Genomic DNA, 20,141 nt, shown 5'->3' with positions numbered 1-20,141 from the left:
AAGTGTTTTGAAGCACATTCCGTGCCTCCCAGTTCTTTTGCTTTCAGTATAAATAAAAAGAACAACTTGTGTCAGTCAAATTTAATAGAATCTCTAGGGCCAAAATGAGATCTTTTGCAGGACGACTTTTGGTTTGGTTTGTTTTTATAAAGCGTAGAGCCATTACATTCCCTACTGTCTCTGCATTTACGTATAAAAGAAAAAGGAAGGCTTGAGTTAAAGCAAGTAAAACTTAACACCTTTTGCAGGACAACTGTTGGTTTGGTTTGTAAAGTGCAGAGAGCCATTACATTCCCTACTGTCTCTCCATTTATATATAAAAGAAAAAAAAAGACATGAGTTTAAGCAAGTAAAACTTAACACTGTTACAAACTACAGAGTTCTGCACTTTAAGCTCGCTCTTCTGTGTTACTTCTGTACATTGTCTCTGCTATGGGTTTTGACTGGATTTTAAAACAAATACAGAAGAGATTAATTATTTTCAGTTTCATTTATTAGGGAAGAGTTCAAACTAATTTGTAGCAAGACATAGTTACTTTTAGAAATCACTTTTATTTTCTAAGGGTCACAAAAGTTAGCAGAGATTGGATCAGAGAATCAGTGTTTCACAGTAAGGGAAATTGGTCACTTTATTGTTTGAATATTCCTAATTTTTAAACGCTGATACTTTAATCTAGGTTTAAATAATGAAGAGTATCAAGTAGTCATCGGAAATGACACAACTCATTATATTATTGATGACTTAGAACCTGCTAGCAATTATACTTTCTACATTGTGGCATATATGCCAATGGGAGCCAGCCAGATGTCTGACCATGTGACCCAGAATACTTTAGAGGATGGTAAGAAAACAGTCTGTGTCATTTAAGTATGAACATCAATATGTTTAATCCATTTCAATGAATAAATGTGTTTTAAATTAGAGAAAATATCTTCTTTTTGGTTAAAAAAAATAATAAAAACAGGTGTGGTTACCAGCAGGGTAGTTTGCCATTTCAAATTTGACCCTCATTTTTTGACAGTAACGTGATATAGGTAAAGAGTTTTTATAACTGATAATGTGTAACATAAATTTTAATAAAATTCTTGTATTATTGTTTTTCTTCAAGTTTCTTAGTTTAAATTGTAAGGATGACTTTTAAAAAAATTTTTTTTTGACATTGCAGATTTTTTTTAAGCAAGTGGAACAAAATGTAAAATTTTCTAAGCATGAGTAAATATGAGTGAATATATATAATGAAGAGAGGTCAGAGGTCTTAGACTTCTGAAACTGGGAGTTTTTGAAATTTAGTAAATTGTTGATTAAAAAATATTCTTAAAAAATCAGCAGTCTATATTTAGGTATAATATGTCTATTCTGCTTAAGGAGGAAAGTAATAGTTCAGTTCAGTAACAGACTCTGGGTTGGAAGTTGAGTGCTTTTGAGAAGCAGGCCTCCATATATTCTTATAATGGTAGGAGATCCCATTCCTTAGGAAAGTCCTGAGACTGATTCTCCGCCTGATTCATCACCTTTCTCTCTCTCCAGGGGCTCTCCAGAAGGCCCATTTTTATACCCTTCACTGGGAAAAGGGAATGATTTAACATACGCTTAATTATACTGCTTTCCTCTACAGGTATTTTCCATCCTCACAGAGTGGTCCACTTTTAGTTTTGAAAATATTTTTTTGAAGATTTTTTTAAAAAATTAGAACGAGAGAGAGAGAGAGCACGAGTGGAGGGAGGGGCAGAGGGAGAGAGAGAAGCAGACTCCCTGCTCAGTGAGGAGTCAGGGGGTTTGATCCCAGGACCCTGGGATCATGACCTGAGCCGAATGCAGACACTTAACCGACTGAGCCACCCAGGTGGCCTTCAAAACATTTTTGGGTAGATCATTTTCATATCACTTTCTTTGTTCATTTGGTCCCAGATCTCTTACTAATATCTCTGTTATGCCCCTTACTTAGATGCTTTTAAATTCAGAGTTTGATGAAATGAAAAAAAATTACTAATCTGGATGCTTAGCTCCAAATTCAGTTTTCATTAAAGAGTCTGTTCTGTTTTAGGGGTGCCTGGGTGGCTCAGTAGTTAACTGTCTGCTGTTGGCTCAGATCATGATCCCAGAGTCCTGGGATCGAGTCCCACATGGGGCTCCCTGCTCAGCAGGAAGCCAGCTTCTCTCTCTCCCTTTGCCATTCTCCCTGCTTGTGTGCGTGCTCTCTCTCTCTCTCTCTCTCAAATAAATAAAATCTTAAAGAAAAAAAAGTTTGTTCCATTTTAGAGTGAATCACAGTCTCTATGACCTCTCGAGTTCTCATCACATTTAACTTCTGACATGTGTATCTAAGGTGAAACACGGGCTGGGGAGGTGTGCTCTTTTGGGGCTTCTGGGGGTTTCTTGGTATATGAGGTGTATTCCTCCCTATATCCTTGAAGAAGAGGAGTCTGACCATGGCAAGCCACTTGTTAAAGCCTGCCAATTCCAGTTAAGTTATGACCTCAAGATTTTTTCCTTTTAAACCTTTTCTTACTTTGTAACTGTTTTACTTATTGAAGTTTCATTGTCTTTTCTGAATAACACAGACTTCTGACCCTGCTTTTCCCGTTTCTGCACCAGTTTCTCCTCAGTTCCTAACCCCATACTTCTCAGATGAAGGTGTGTGGGTGTCTCAGGAGCATAGCAGCCTGCAGTAAATACAAGTAACAGTTCTCTCCATTATGTCATGTAATCCCTGCATAACGCGGGATAGAAGAACTTTGGTTATAGAAGACATAGTAAAGTACAGGGAGTAAGAATGTGGGCTTTTTCAATCTGCCTAACTATGCTCCTTCACCAACAACCTGTATGACCTTGGGCAAGTGAATTGACCTCTTTGTACCTCAGTTTCCTGAACTATAGAGTAGAAATGATCATGGTACTGCCTTTGGTTTTTGTGAGAATTCATGAGTTCATACACATCAAGGACTGAGAAAGGCTTAATAAACGGACTTTCCCTTTTCTCCCTATTAATTCATTCGCACATGAGTTCATACACATCAACGACTCAGGAATGCTTAATAAATTGATTTTCTCTTTTCCACCTGTTAGTTCATTCACACAACAAGTATTCATTGAGTACCTGCTATCTGTTATTCATTATTCAGTAATGAACAAAAGAGACAAAAACTGTCCCTGATTTGATGGACTTTACTTTCTAGTGGGAGAGGGGGCAGAGGAACAATAAACAAGATAAACAGTCCATTATGTATTTATGTCCTGTTTGGGATATTGATAATTATCTAGGAGAAGGAGAAAAAAGCAGGGAAAGGGAGTATGAAATGTGGGGAGGATTTGAGACTTGAGACAGGGTCACCCAAGAAGGGCTTACTGAGTAGATGACATTTGAATGAAAACCTGAAGGAAGTGAAGGTGGCGAGACAGATGACTGGGGGAGGTGCCGGCTCAGCAGAGGAAATGGACATTGCTAAGGGCTGGAGACGAGGGAGCAAGTGGAAAGCAGTAGGAGATTAGGGCACAGAATTCATGAGGAGCCAACCCTGTAAGTACATAGGGCTTTGTTTAAAGCCACGGGAGGACTTGAGCTTTTACCTTTTTTTTTTTTTTTTGGAAAGATTTTATTTTTTAATTTATTTATCACAGAGAAAGCAATGGGGAGCAGCAGGCAGAGGGAGAGGGAGAAACAGGTTCCCTGCCCAGCAGGGAGCCCTATGCTGGGCTTTTACTTTCAGTGACACTTTGCTTTCTTTGGTTCTCTATGCTTGATCCTTCCTAATTATTTTTCCTTCATTTTTTCTGGTTTGTGATCTCCTCACCTGAAAACCTCTGCTAAGGCTGATAGTATCTCCTCTTTATTATGTTGTGTGATGCTCTTAAGAGAATTCAGTAAATACTGGTGTGCTGATTGACAGTTTTGATTCTAAATATTCATAAGCATCCTGTTTTGTTGCATGACTAGTTCCGCTGAGGCCTCCTGAAATCAGTTTGACGAGTCGAAGTCCCACTGATATCCTCATCTCCTGGCTGCCGATCCCGGCCAAGTACCGACGGGGTCAGGTGGTCCTCTACCGCCTGTCCTTCCGCCTGAGTACTGAGAATTCCATCCAAGTTCTGGAGCTCCCGGGGACCACACACGAGTACCTTTTGGAGGGCCTGAAACCGGACAGTGTCTACCTGGTGCGGATTACTGCTGCCACCAGGGTGGGGCTGGGAGAGTCGTCTGTGTGGACCTCACATAGGACACCCAAAGCTACAAGTGTGAAAGGTAAATCCCAAAATGCTATTGAGGAAGAGTACTTTTACTTTTTTGAAACTTCTGTGAAATCAAAGTTATGTTTAAATAGTATTTTATGAAAGAAAATATTCCGTAGATCATGGACTTCACTGAAAGTAACTTTCGACTTTTTGTTGCATAGTCCCTTTTGACATAGAGATCAATAGTGTGTAAAACCTTTGGTTACGCTGTCAATTTGCTCAGCAAATTCTTCATAAGTGGCTGAGTCCAGATCAAACTGAATTACCAAAAGTTGTATATTAATAGAGACCTAATTAATATTATTACCATATATTTTTTTAAATCATCCATTTAATAGAAAGACCATAGACTAGGAAGTCCTAGACCCTCTTCTTTTAATAATGTGAAATGTAACATGACCGGGGTTTTTGTTGTTCATTGATTAATAATAATGCCTGTTCTACACAGAGGATTAATGAATGGTCAAAATTAGGAAGTCCTCATTGTCTCTTTAAAAAAAAAAATTCAAGTATCGATGGTATTGTGTTCCTATTTATATACCTTAGGGGTTTTTTAAAGGTAGTATTTTATATTTTTAATTCTGTCTCAAAGTTTAATATCATTGTGGAATTTTGAAAATTAAAGTATGATTGCTTGGAATCGCACTTTTTTTGCAGCTGTTCATTTAAAACTGGGTGGATTTTTTAATGCATACATTTCCGGTGGATTTTTCTAGCCCCTAAGTCTCCGGAGTTACATTTGGAGCCTCTGAACTGCACCGCCATTTCTGTGAAGTGGCAGCAAGATGCGGAGGACACAGCAACCATTCAGGGCTACAAGCTGTACTACAAAGAAGAAGGGCAGCAGGAAAATGGACCCATATTCTTAGATACCAGTGACCTTCTCTACACTCTCAGTGGTTTAGGTGAGTGAGCCCGTCCTGGGCTTTCGTTTTTTTTTCTTCCTCTCTGACCAGCTGGGAAAGAGTTTTTGGATATAAGGCAGAAGAACGGACTTACTGGTAAAAAGGGAATTGCCCTTATCAAATCACTGTGTATGTCCTACTGCTGGAGTCCAGGCTGGCCTTTGACTCACCATCATGAGCAAACTTGTCAGTGGTCAGATAACCGTGTTATCTTTCCCCTACTTCTGGGCATCCACTTTTCTTTCTGCAGTTCACTTCTGGTAGAATGAGAACTGATCAATTATGGTGAGTATATGGTGTACATAAAATAGTAGTATCACCAAAAGAGCAGAAAGTAGGCAACGATTAACTTAGAAATTGCCCGAGAGTGCTAATATATAAATTATATATATATATATATATATAAAAATACATATTTAAATTATGTATAAAATATTGCTCTTACATATGACCCATGCCGCTGTACATATTTATTTTTGTAGCTGTGACACAGAAACACTAGAGAAAACACATTCAGCCTTGCGTTTGGGTTTATCACAATTGTGAAAGACACCATTTTATTCTCTGTTCGTCTTATCATTGCTGAGTGAAGAATTTCATCATGTGACCATGTTTAATGGAAAGTAAGGAAACTTATGTCTACAATAAGTACCTGGGTATGAACAGATAGATACTTAAGGTGTAAAATGCATACTCAGTTATTTCTTAGTTATTTGTTAAAGCAGCAACTTTACTTAGGATTCCCAACTAAATTGCTGCTGAATTGTTAACAGCACCTTCTGCACCTAGTGGAATCTTACAGTGCTCTCCGGCTTTCCCCCTCACAGACTACCCTTTGGAGTGCAGAAAGGGAAGAGGTGGGGGGACCCCACTAGGGAGAGCTCCATTTGCTTCTTTCAGGCCTGTGAAAACAGCAGGAGTCCTGAGACCCTGCCGGTGAAAAGCAGCGGTGGGAGTCTGTTTTTAGAGGCAGGGACATGCGACCCCATCCTCTGGTTCTTTACTGTAGTTTTCCAGATGGCATTTTGCTTCTAATCTTATTGTCTTGGATGTTAATTTAATCTGCATTTGCCTAAATAAATTTCACTATTGATCCCTGTCACACAGTTTTATAAATGATGAGGAGAAGTTACATATGTTCCAGGCTGACCTTCCTTAAAACCACGGACTCAGAGATGATGTTAGCCCAGCCTGTCACCAGAGTCAGGAGCATTTATTCCTAGCTGAGGTTTCTCAGTATGCTCTTACTTTTTATGTTCATATCCTTTATTCAAAAGAGTTGCACTAAGTTATCAAGTAAGAAACAGGATTTGGGACAATTGCTGATGAAAAATCGTACATCAAACTCAGTATTTCCAATTCCTTCACTGTTAAGGAAAAAAAAATAAGTAGAAGATACAAAAAGTAAGTTCATGGAGCACTCTTCTTGAACACACATAGGTAGCTTGTTTTAAACAAATGAGTAATGTATTGGGAAGAACAGAGAAATGCTCTGCTTGTGAAAAGTTTGTAGAAACATCTTATTAAAACTGTGTCAAGGGGCGCCTGTGTTGCTCAGTGGGTTAAAGCCTCTGCCTTTGGCTCAGGTCATGATCCCAGGACCCTGGGATCCCGAGCCTTGCATCAGGTTCTCTGCTCAGTGGGGAGCCTACTTCCTCCTCTTTGCCTACTTGTGCTCTTTGTCAAATAAATCTTTAAAAAAAACACCAAACACTTTGTCAATTAAAACAATGTTTTGGGGGGGTGCCTGGGTGGCTCAGTTGATTGGGCATCTGCCTTTGGCCTGGGTAATGATACCACGGTCCTGGGATGGAGTCCAACATAGGGCTCCTTACTCAGCGGGGAGCCTGCTTCTCCCTCTTCCTCTGCTGCTGCCCCTGCTGTGCTCTCTCCTTCTTTCTGTCAAATAAATAAATGGAATCTTAAAAACAAAACAGTGCTTTAAAATTTAAACATTTTCTATAGGTGCATATAAATATAGAGAAGACCCATTGATCTTTGTTGAAATTTTTTATAATCTCTAGCTAATAGCTTTTAGTACTACGGACTTTACTTTCCTCCTGTGTTTTAAAAATAAGTCACATCTGTTATAGCCTGTGTTTTTATGTTATAAAATCCATTGTGTATCCATGTGTTTTGGGTAACCCAGCTTAAAATCACTGTGTAATGCATACACTGGGAAATTATTTTGTTATAGTCAGTATGCCTCTCTGTTAAAATAACTCCATGTTTCCTGACTGTGGAATTAGACTGAGCAGTTGGGGTAATTGCAGTGCAGGGTAACAGGGGACTCCATCTCAGCCTTGGGACTTTCTTTGGATAGTGGATTCCACACCTCTGGAGGTCCCAAGCCAGGGCTGCAATGGGCTGACCAGCAGAGATGCAGTTGTATAGATCTAAGTATTATATGGCTGTTGACTAGCTCACCTTTAAAATGCTTTTTAATCTTGAGAGCTGTAGGGTCTGTAGAGTCTTCTTTTTTAGAAAGACACTGTTGAGGCCTAGCCGAGCTTACACTAAGTTGAATGTGTGTAACCCACTGAGCAGGCAAGTGTTAAGAGCTCTCACTCCTTCCCTTCTTACTTTCAGCTATTGGGAGGGCAGTATGTTCTGTTAACTGGACAACTGACCATCTGTGACCATTTTTAGCAAGAGCATCTGGCGGTAGCTGCCTGTTTAACAGAGAGTGATGTGTGCAGAGGGCAGTAGGTTAAGGGAACCCTATCTGTGTCTTGCATGGTGAATACTTTCTTTCACAGAGCTTTTGTACATTAAAGATGCTCTAACTAGAACTAGATTCACTAAGTAGGCTTGGAAATGTAATTTAAATGCTTCTCTTTGCTAATTCAGTGTCAATTTGAGTAGCAAACTGATGTCTCAAAATTTCATTTTCATATTAATCCCTTCTCTGATGCCCTAATACACTTCCTTTTGTTACTTCTGCTAATTAAGTTTTCAACTAAAAAGTATGTTATTGGGACACATTGTCCTTGGTAACATACAGTTCTTTGTTTCTAAAAAAAAAGAAATGAATTTGTGTATTTCAATTCATTTAACAAGAATTAACAAATTATTTTTCTAAATAAGGCGTTGTGGTACTAAATGAACAGATTTAACAGATGTGACCTCTGCTCAAAACAAGAAAAATTAAAACAAAAGACACTAACTTGATTTACTTTCCTCCCGAAGTTCTGATTAACTAAATTTAATTGTACTTAGTAATTAAAGTTGTTTGACAGCATTTTACACTAAACCCTCAATGCTCAGTTCAGAGATATAGAATGTTTTGTTTTTAAAATGGCTGAAAAGATTATTTTGTCCTTATTAGTGTAATAGAAATAATGGTAGAGCAGTAGAGGTATTTTGATGTTGCTGGTTGTTCTAGTTTAATGATTTTTAAATACACAGTTTGCTTTTAATTAGAAATGGTTTGGTGGTTGGGAAAAAAGCATTTGGCTTGTGATTAAATGTTTATGTGATTTGTTCTAAATTGTGGTTTTTTTGAGGTTTTCTTTAAGATTTGCATCTTTGTTGTGATGATTTTCATTCAGTTTTTCCTCCCTTTAACACTTCTCATGTTTACCTTTTTAAGCAGAATTTTAAAACATTCATTAAGCTTATCACACAATAAATAGAAGCAAAATTAATAGCATACTTGTATTCCCTAATAACAGATTGAAATAATTTGGGTTTTTTTTTAAAGATTTTTATTTATCTATTTATTTGACAGATAGAGATCACAAGTAGAGAGAGAGGAGGAAGCAGGCTCCCTGCTGAGCAGAGAGCCTGATGTGGGGCTCGATCCCAGGACACTGGGATCATGACCTGAGCCGAAGGCAGAGGCTTTAACCCATTGAGCCACCCAGGTGCCCCAATAATTTGGTTTTTTTGTCTGTTTATTTCAGAAATTGGCTTCAAATTCTGAAGTTAGTTTCTAATTGCAAAGAGAACTATTTTCATAAGCTGTCAGAAACCTCTTAATTTTTCAGTATTTATATAAAAAGGGGAAAGGGGAGATTATTTAGATGGTCCTGTTGTTAGTTTAGCGTTTGGGACACTGATAATCTTTAGCTTCTATTTTGCCAAAGAATGTGTACTATTAACACTTCACAGCAAGCTTGATTAGTGACCATGAGATTCAGTACCAATTATAAAGATCCAAAATATTTAAAGTCAGTAATGTTCCTGGATTCCTTGTACACCTTCAAAACTTACCAATCTTTTTTTGAGAAATCCAAAATGGAATTCCCCTAACTGGGGGGAATAGGAGGCCAAAAAAAACCCCAAAAACAAAAACAAAAAAACAATTCCTGAGTGACAAGTAGTTTTAGAGTCCCTTAGCCAGTTTGTATGGAAACATGGTAAAATTAAGTTGGATTTCTGGGTGTTATCCTTTACCATACCCAGAATAGGATTCGGTTGATCTGAGGAAAGAAAATCAAGAGGTACCACTGGTGAGCCAAACTCATGTAGCTGGAGGGAGTTGTAATCTTTCCTTTAGTCAAGACAGGACAAGATTTTGTGGCATAAAAGAGACTACTTTTATCAGAGAGGGTTCATTGTGAACCTCACTATAATAGTGATTTTGTTTTGAAGAGAACTAGAATCACTCAGTTTACGAAATATGGAAGTCACGTTTTAAGGCAGGCCAAAGTCTTTTCAGAGACTCTGTTCCCTCTTTCCTCTCACACAAGGAAGCCTTAGAGAACATTCAGAAAAATCTTAGGCAACATGCTACAGGTGAAAATCCTTGTATTGTGGCTGTTTTTCAATTTTCTTGCTGCACTCCTTAAGATAGAGTAAAAAACTACACCATATTTTATAAACAAATCTTCCCAATTGTGTATAGTTTCCAGTATATCTTAGCATACTGACTTTTAGCCTAAAAATTCCTTTCAAATAATTTGGTGGCTTGATTTCAACTACCATCTCAAATATCACTATAGATGCCAGGATTCTTCTGTTTTCTAAAGTAACATATAATCAATGTAGGCATCATGAAGCACTCTGCCCATATTAGTGTTGACTTCACAAAGTAGCATTGGTTTCTGTGAGATCAGTTTGCATTTGTTTGTTAACAGATCATTTTTAGGGATTGGTGTAGAAATTCCTGGATATTATTGCTGTCATTTACCACAGGCAAGATCACTGGGGACATACCTCACATTTTTTGCCTCTCTTCAGTTCTTCCTATGCTTTATAACTGTTAAATTCCACTTTTAGTAGAAATAGTTCCTCTGAACAGTGTCTGATTGCACTCTCCCTTACCTTCCTTTAAAAGAATTACAAAATAAATTCATTTAACTCACGTGAATAATTTTGGAAACCTCTTACTCTGTAGACCAGAAAACTGACTGACAATGTGGGAATACAAATTATAACAAAGGAAACATTGTAAAAATACTGTATTTTACTTATTTCTCTATTACTTATATTTTAAGTTACCCTTTCTTGTGTTTAATCTATTATCTAGCCAAAATATGTTGAAAATTCAATGCAGATTTTAAGAAATATTCAACTATTTTTTCTTAATTTACTAGGTGATCAAAAACTTTTAAATATTTCTGCAGTATCTGAACATAGCACATATAAGAGCTATTTAGCTCAAACTTTAGAATCTTAATACTTGAAAAATTTAAAAACCAGTACCTCAAAAGAATGTACCTCAAAAGTACCTCAAAAAGATGCTCAAAAGAAACAGAGCATCCATTTCTTTAAAAATCCTGTTACTAAAAAAAAAAAATACTGTTATATTACAACAGTAACAAAGGAAGGGACAGATTTTCATTTGACAGTTTGCAGCTACCTCCATTTAAAGACAAAATATTTATAGACTTGTGAAACTGTATGAACTATACAAAGCTTACGGTGCTGTCATCTGGTGATCTTTCCTTAAATTCTCTCTCTTGAATGAAAGGTTATCTGCCATTCTAAAATATTTCTGATACTCCTTGGACGAAATTGGAGATATGTCTCTTTCCATTTGGAAAAATCTTCCCCAGCTTTTAAGTTTCAACCCTCTGGGAATCGTCTTGTGATCTCAGATGGTGTCAGTCATTCCCATGGTACATCATTTATAATGCCCTATTATAGGAGGCACTTGGCACCGACAGCTAAAAGAAAAATAGCCGTGAAGTAAATTTCATGTCTGTTGCCTGACATTAGCTCTGTAACTTATTAGCAAATTAAATTCTGGTTATTTGCCTAATCTTTTTAGGTAGTGATAATAATAATAGTAATAGCTATTTTAAAATATTAGGAAGTTTAAATGAAATAATGTATATAAAAGTTAACATGGTTCCTAGAAAACTGCACTGTAAGTCCTCAACAAATGTTAGCTGTTGTAATTGTTTTTAAAATTTTTCTCCTCCTAGGATGGAGCCTGGAAATCTATATTTAAAATTTTTTTTCATGTGATTTACTGTGATCAGTAGATTTGGAAACCAGTGCTCCTTGAACTTTAGTATCTACACCCAGGGTCTTGTTAAAAATGCAGATACTAATTTAATAGGTTTGAGTGGGGCCTAATAATCTTTGCATTCCTACCCACTTGGAGAAGCAACATCTATACCAGGGGTAGGCAGACTTTTTCTGCAGTGGAATGGATAGTAAATATTTTAAGCTTTGTGGGTGTTATAGACTGAATATTCATGTCCTCATGAAAGTCATATGTTGAGGCCCTAATCCCTAATGTGACTGGATATGGAAAGATGGCTTTGGAGTAGGGGATAACTGTTAAGTGAGGTCATAAGGGTGGGGCCCTAATGTGATAGACAGGTGCCCTTATAGGAAGAGGAGGAGACAACAGAGCTCTCTCTACCATGTGTGCAGGATCTCAGTGAGAAGCTGGTTGTCCACAAGTCTGGAAGAGAGCTCTCCTCAGAAACTGAACACTTCCACGACCTGATCTTGGACTTCCCAGTCTCCAGAAGCAAGAAATTAACTTCTGTGGCTTAAGCCATCCGGTCTATGGTATTTTTGCTATGGCAGCCCCAGCAGACTTATACAGTGGGCTGTAAGAGATACCACAAGTGTTCCGTCCTGCCACTGTAACACAAAGGCAGCCAGAGGAAAATGCATGGATGTGGTTATGTTCCAATAAAACTTTATCTGTGGACACTGAAATTTGAGTTTCATATATTTTTGACATGTCACAAAATACTATTATTTAAAATTATTTTCTGATCACTTCAAAATGTAAAAACTGTTTTTAGCTAGCAGGCTGACCCAGAGGCAGGGGACCATGTTACTATATGTTGGCAATTCCAGGTGTAGACTCTAGTTATAGTCTTTGTTTTGAAGTCTATTTTGGGGGCGCCTTGGTGGCTCAGTTGGTCAAGCATCTCCCATTGATGCGGGTCATGATCCCATGGTCTTGGGGTTGGGCTCCCTGCTCAGTGGGGGCCTGCTTCTCCCTCTCCCTCTGCAGCTCCCCCTTGTGCGTGTGTGCTCTCTGTCAATAAATAAAGTCTCTAAAAGAAATAAAGTCTATTTTGTCTGATACAAGTATTGCTACTCCAGCTTTCTTTTGACTTCCGTTTGCATCGTAGGTGTTTCTCTACCCCCTCACTTTCAGTCTGCAGGTATCTTTAGGTAGTGTTTTTTGTCTTTTGCCAGGTGTAGACTCTAGTGTTGTTGCTCTTGAAAATGTGGTCCCAGGAACAGCAGCAAAATCTAGAAGTTTTGGGTTTCCCTTGTCCCCTCTCCTGCCAGATCTTCTGAATCAGAATCTCTGTTTTAACAGGATTATTTCGTGATTGTACGTACACTGAAGCTTGGGAAACACTGGTCTGGATGACTTGGTATATATTTTTCTAAATAGTGAATATTCTTTATAAAGTTAATAGATTTTTAGGGTTAGTTTGTTTCTTTTGTTGGAAATCTTTCAGAATTTGTTTTTGTGCTTTCTGAGCCCCTATATAGCTGACTCTCCTGATTGTCAGGCCAATTATAGTTTTTAATTATTGTAGCCTTCCCCTAAGTCTACTTTCACTGCACTTTTTATTGCATACTTTGTTTCAAGTCTATCTCCCCATACTCCTCAGCTTTCACAGGGAAAGAAACATGGCCTTTCATGGGTATCATCCTTTAATCGATGCATTTTTTTCCCCCAGACATCCAGGAAGTGGATGAATCCCAGGCTCTCAGGTATAATCTTCCAGTTGAGGCCCTTCCTCCCTATGTTTTGTCTGTCACTCAGTGCTCATTGACAAAGTCCTTCTTTCATTCTTAGATACTTACAGAGCTTACTGTATGGCAGTCCCTAGTTCAGGGACTGCCATATATATTTAATGTAAACATGGTCATAGCATTTGTGTCTAGGAGGAAGACCAACAAATAAGCAACTAAAATACCAGGCGACGAACTCTTTGACAACATTCTGCAGGTGCTTCTGACCTATTTCAGGGCTGGAATGGGGGTGGCTTCCAGGAAGAAGTAACATTTAGGTTGAGATTTAAGGGTGGGTAGGATTAGTCAGGCAAAGAGGCAGGGGCAAGTACAGGTTAGGTGGGACCTAAGAAAATAATGTGTAATAACATAAAAATAATGTAAAAGTATATTAAATAATGTAAAAGTATATTATCGATATGGGGCCTTGGACTTACCCTGCAGGTAGAGGCTCCATTAAAAGTGAAGGGTTCTGAAAATTAAAAAGTTCTCACAACTTTGTGGTAAATCTGCTTTGAGAAGAGGGTGTAGCAGAAGCCAGGAGATACTCAGGGACTGGTGAAATTCACGTGGGACGTCCAGGAGGTGTGGAGACCAGGCTCTGGAGTAGATGAAGCGTTGCTGTGTGACGACAGTGTGCGGCAGGCACCTGGGAGACTGCCTGAGGGAATTTGGGCTTTTATCTTAAGGGCAGCATGAAGCTGAATCATTTTAAGCAAGCTAGTGACCCAATTAGATTTGTTTAGAAGTATCTTTCTATTGTAGTGTGTAAAATATAATGTGGAGAAGTAAGACAGCAGCTCGAAGTAGCAGCTCAGAACTGCCTACTGCCTGAAAGAGGTTTTTGTGAGTTTTCTTTTTCACTTTCTTTCTGATTCAGAGATAAGCCTATATTCCATGTTTGCTATGGTCCTGTTGCACGTGGCAATTTTTGTGCACACAAATGATAAAGATTTCTTCGGAGAACAGCATATTCTGCTGCTTTTAATCAATTTATACTTGACTTTTGGGAACTACAGTCACTGTGTAACATATCTATATATACATGTACGCCTCCACCAAAACAGTAAATTTGGAAATTTCTTTGTGCTGACCCTCTTCAGAAATCAAAGTGTTAAGGTAATATTGTTCCCATATCTAAAAATACAAACCCTACTGTTTTATAAAGGGAAAGATTGTTGGATCTTTGGTTTATGGTTGTCTTAAAGTCAGCTCCATAACTGTGTTAAAGTGTTTTAATTCTTCCTCCCTTTTCTTGAGTCAGCTCTCAAGACGCATGTAGTCACAAATCTAATGGTATATTCTGTGCCCCCTGAGAATGCCTAATTACTCTTGATTTGGTACATTTCGTTTTAGGCAACTGTGATTGCCAAGTTAATTAAATTTCATGTTTTTAAATGAACAAGGAAGTAAAGGAAATATAGCTATGGATTCCATAAACATAAACCTGTAATATAAATTGTTCTTCGAAGCCACAGCGTAAATCCAGGAGCATTTATAAGTCACTCAAAAGAAGAATATTTTGAACCCACTCAGCTGCTACCATTGAGCTTGAGGATAGGCTTTTAGAGCTACAATACTGTTTACAAAGCCCTGGTTAACACTGTGTGAATACAGTGAGTACAGTGTCTTATGGAACTCAATAGATTTCAGATAAAGAGACTTCTATGTTTTCTTGGTGGTTCTTTTGCGCCCCTCCTAGAAGGCTTGTGACACAGAAACTCAGTGGCCTTGCAAATCAGGAGATGAACTCAATTTAAAAGTTACTGATAATGGGCTGCAGTTACCATTAAACTAATATAAATTAATTACCAGTAAATCAGTCACAAAATTGAAATCATCCTCACAACATACAGCTTTGGCTTATGTGATTGATTTCTTCTGCTAACACCTTCTGAAGACCTTGCCTAAAGATAGTGCTAAATAAAAATGCAAAATTTCTAATTTTAGGATTATACAATATATATTTTTCTTAGAACTTAATGTAAATCTACTTGGTTTAATAACATGAGATTGCTATCTATACCAATGTTATTGCCATTTCTTGTTGCATAAAATTTTCATATTAAAGTTTACCTAGCCTAATTATGGATGTTAACTTAAGTTTATTTTCTATTATTGTTAAAATTTAAAAATTAGTATATATTGATTGAAAGCACATACTGTGTCCCAGGTCCTGTATTGGGGACAAGGAATATGGACATGAGATGGCATGTCCGCTTCCGAGTATTTAAGCTCAGCATGAAGGACCTATTAGTCTCCATAGGAAAATGTCCTAATAGACAATATTGAGATACAGTCAGTGTTCTAGAAACACAAAGGATAAATGACTTATTTATGACTCACACATGACTGCATGTGTGAGAACGGTTTACCTAGGAGAGAATGGAGGAAAGTCACTCTAATAATAGGAAGTTACAAGGTACAAAATAGAAGATTGAAGAGGTGGCCTGAGTGGTATATAATGGCTAAAATGTGGGTCACATGCGTAGGAGTTTAGAAGTTGTAGGAGTTTGAAGCTGTAGAGTTAAATAGAGCCATGTCTTAAGAGCCCTGTGGACCTTAATAATTGATTTGGTGTTTGTCCTACAATACAGTAATGAGGGGCCATCAAAAGTTTTTTTTTTTTTTAAAGATTTTATTTCTTTATTTGACAGAGAGAGAGATCACAAGTAGGCAGAGAGGCAGGCAGAGAGAGAGGGGGAAGCAGGCTCCCTGCTGAGCAGAAAGCCCGATGCAGGACTGTATCCCAGGACCCTGAGATCATGACCTGAGCCGAAGGCAGAGGCTTTACCCACTGAGCCACCCAGGCCCCCCAAAAGTTTTTAACTGAGAGTATAATATGGTTTGCTTTAGAAAGATAAAGTAATGACAAGGTCTAGGATAGGTTTAGAAAATGCATTGAGTATGGGCCAGGGAGGGAGTTACTGAAGACAGGAAATCAAGATGATGGGTGTTGAAGTAATCTAAGAGGATGAGGGTGTGAGCTAAGATGGTAATTTATTGGAGAGAAGGAAGATACAAAGTTGTTTGGGACTCACAACAGTCATGGGGCGCCTGGGTGCTTCAGTCGCTTAAGCATCCAACTCTGAATCTCAGCTTAATCAGGACTTCACTGATTACATGTGGCCTGATGGGAGGCCTTCAGATATAAGTATCGGGGTCACACCTAAGGGATCTATGAAAAGATGCTCAACATCATTAGCCATTAGAGAAATGCAAATTTAAAATTTTAAACTGCAGTAGGCTACCACTACATGCCTATCAGAATGACTAAAAATTTTTATTTTTTTTTTTAAAGATTTTATTTATTTGGGGTCGCCTGGGTGGCTCAGTGGGTTAAAGTCTCTGCCTTCGGCTCTGGTCATGATCCCAGGGTCCTGGGATTGAGCCCCACATCGGGCTCTCTGCTCGGCAGGGAGCCTGCTTCCTCCCCTCTCTGCCTGCCTCTCTGCCTGCCTCTCTGCCTGCTTGTGATCTCTGTCAAATAAATAAATAAAATCTTTAAGAAAAAAAAAAGATTTTATTTATTTGTTAGAGACAGAGAGAGAGAGATCACAGGCAGAAGGGAACGGGAGAGGGAGAAGCATACTTCCTGCCAAGCAGGGAGCTCCATGTGGGACTAGATTCCAGGAATCATGACCTGAGCCAAAGGCAGACACTTAACTGATGGAGCCACCCAGATGCCCGAACTGAAAAATTTTAAATGCCAAGATGACCAATAGCAAGTGCTGCCATGGATGCAGAACACTGGGAAATCCCATGCATTACCGTAGGAATGCAAAATGGTCCAGCCACTCTGAAAAACAGTTCAATGCTTTTGTTCAATGCTTTTGTTGTTTTTAAACTTAAACACGCCTGTACCGTATGACCCAGCAGTCACATCCTAGGTATTTACTCTAGAAAAATGAAAACTTATGTCCATACAAGAACCTATAACACAAATGCATGGCTCTGTTCCACCCCAAATACTGGAAGCCATGAATGTCCTTCCGTGGGAGAATGGATGAACAACCTGCAGTATATTTGAATGGTGGAAACACTCTCAGCAATGAAGAGCGATGGACTGTTTGCTGTTTGCAACAATTTGTAAGCGGATCTCAGTGGCATTATATGGAGTGAAAGAGGCTAGTCTCAAAGGTTATATTCTGTATCATTTCCCTGATATGATATTCTTGGAAAGTCAGAACTAGATTAGTGACTGCTGAGGATTCGGGGTGGGGGCTTAAACTTTGTTACAAAGGGAAGCACAGAGGGGTTTCTTGCTGTGATGGAATTCTGTATCCTGATTGTGGTGGTAGTGGACAAATCTGTACATGTTAAATAAAACTGTATACCAAAAAGGTCCACTTAAGTGTATCTAAATTTAGAAAGTAAAATAGAATACTGGGTTTTGAGCTAAATTGCCAGGATTTGTTCTTGTTTTTTTTTGTTGTTTTTTTTTTTTTTTTATTAACCTATAATGTATTATTTGCTTCAGGGGTATAGGTCTGTGATTCATTAGTCTTACATATTTCACAGCACTCACCGTAGCACATACCCTCCCCAATGCCCATCACCCAGCCACCTCTCTCACCCCCCTCCCTCCAGCAGCCCTCAGTTTGTTCATGAGATTAAGAGTCTCTTATGGTTTGTCTCCCTCTCTGGTTTTATCTTGTTTCATTTTTTCCTCTCTTTCCCTATGATCCTCTGCCTTGTTTCTCAAATTCCTCATATCAGTGAGATCATATGATAATTGTCTTTATCTGATTGACCTATTTTGATTAGCATAAGACCTTCTAGTCCCATCCACGCTGTTGCAAATGACAAGATTTCAATTTTGATGGCTGCATAATATTCCACTGTATATACATGTACACATCTTCTTTATCCATTCTTCTGTGGACGGACATTTAGGCTGTTTCCATAATTTGCCTATTGTGGACATTGCTGCTATAAACATTAGGGTGCCTGTGCCCCTTCGGATCCCTACATTTGTATCTATGGGGTAAATGTCCAGTAGTGCAATTGCTGCGTTGTAGGGTAGCTCTATTTTCAACTTTTTGAGGAACCTCCATGCTGTTTTCCAGAGTGGCTGCAACAACTTACATTCCCAAATGGCCAGGATTTGAATTCTAGCTCCCTACCCACTAGTGTCAAGTCACTCTATCTTTATGATCCTCACCTTGCTGTAAATGTCTAAGATGTTGAGGATGATGATGATGATGATTTAAGTAGGCTCCACACCAGCTTGGGGCCCAATGCAGGGCCTAAACTCATGATGCTGAGATCAAGACCTGATCTGAGATCAAGAGCCAGACTCTTAACCCCCTGAGCCACCCAGGCTCCTCCGGGTTTTTGAGAATTAAATGTGCTAGTGCGTGTGGAACCCTCAGCACACTGTATGGTACAAAGTAAGTGCTTGGGAACTAGTTACTCTATATAAATATGATTACAGAGAAGAAGAAGTTGGAATGATTCCCAAGAGCTTGGAGTGGACTGCACTTTAATTGGAGTAGGACTTTCAGGAACAAAATCAGGTTTGGAGAAGTGGCAGATACTGAGTTGAGTTTTGATCACGTTGGGTTGAAAAGATCGGTGTCCTAGGGGAGATGTCTGTAACATCTTAATATATTTAGAGTTCAGAAGATCCGAAATGGTGAGTCTGTGTACAGCTGGGAGTTAAGTCTTCATACTGAGGCAGCCCTTCTCCGAGAGACTTGGCATCTCTCTGGCTTAGCTGCCTTGAAAGAAACTGATGAAAAACTTGAGCAGGAGAAACCTCTGTCAGCATAACTGTAAAACAAAGGACATTAGGTCATTTTCAGGGAAGTGAGACACATCCAACAAATCCCACTGAAATTCCTCTTACTCTGTGAAACTTTGAACAGTCTCATTTTCTGTGTTAATCACTGTCAGTCCAGTCTTTTTTTTTTTTTTTTTTTTTTTAATTATCTTCCTAGACCTCAGGAAACTGAAATTCTTTCTATGATTTCCATATAGATAAGGTCATACATAATCTCATTTTGGTGCAATTCTGAACATTTATCAGTTTCTTTTCTGGCCACACAAATACAGAGGAATTCTAAATAAGGAAGCAAAGAAGATCCAGTGAATCATTACTGCTATGTTACAGGAGAAATACAGTTGGCAAATTCCAAACCAAATCTTGTAACAAATTACAGAAGCTGTTTTACACTGCAATAGCAATACTATCATAATTTGCATTTTTGCCTCTGAACTTCAGAGGATTGTAAACAGCATTAAAATGACAATGTCTCCTGAAAGAATAAATACCTTATATTCTTCTGCTGTATATTGTACTGCATCAGTTGTATTAATGGCATCCTATGGGATGTTATACCTAATAATTCTGTTTCTCTTTTTAAGGAAAATCATTTGGAGAGACAGAAGGAAGGGAGAAATAAATGCTTGTATTTTGTTACATTATTTTTTACCATCTTAAAAAAAAATGAGCTTCAACTTTCCGTATCAAACACCAAAAAATAATTTAGAAAAGAATTTTGATGGTTTTTCCTGGGCTTTTATATTCTTAGTCTTGAATAGTCATCACCTTTGAAAATGCTCTAAAACATGGAAAGCTCTGTGAGAAACATTTGTCTTGTTATTAAATGCAGTGTAATTTGTGAACAAAAACGATCCACAGCTACCACTTTTTTTTTCTTTTTTAAAAGATAAAGCCAATTTGTTTTTTTTCCCCAGGAACAAAATGGATGCCTTTGCCTAAATGGTCATCACTTTTGGAGGCTTGAAGTTGTTTTACGGCTTTCGCAGCTGTGGGACAAGTTTTCTAGCAGACAATGGGTGGGGAGGGGAGTTCAGTTGCATCTGGTTTC

The 20,141-nt window shown here is 38.3% G+C and overlaps 1 protein-coding gene across 1 annotated transcript in view; it reads left to right on the top strand.

Moving 5' to 3' along the window:
* Positions 1–20,141, top strand: part of PRTG (protogenin) — a 123,133-nt gene that overhangs the window by 63,275 nt on the left and 39,717 nt on the right. The window contains exons 9-11 of the mRNA XM_032342637.1: positions 678–842; positions 3,936–4,241; positions 4,948–5,136. Of these exons, the coding sequence (XP_032198528.1) occupies positions 678–842; positions 3,936–4,241; positions 4,948–5,136 (660 nt within the window). The remainder of the gene's footprint in view (positions 1–677; positions 843–3,935; positions 4,242–4,947; positions 5,137–20,141) is intronic.

Source organism: Mustela erminea, chromosome 5, assembly GCF_009829155.1.
Source record: "Mustela erminea isolate mMusErm1 chromosome 5, mMusErm1.Pri, whole genome shotgun sequence".
In the NCBI taxonomy this organism is placed as follows: domain Eukaryota; kingdom Metazoa; phylum Chordata; class Mammalia; order Carnivora; family Mustelidae; genus Mustela; species Mustela erminea.
The sequence above is the reverse complement of the archived record's forward strand: the minus strand, read 5'-3'. Positions and strand labels throughout refer to the sequence as shown.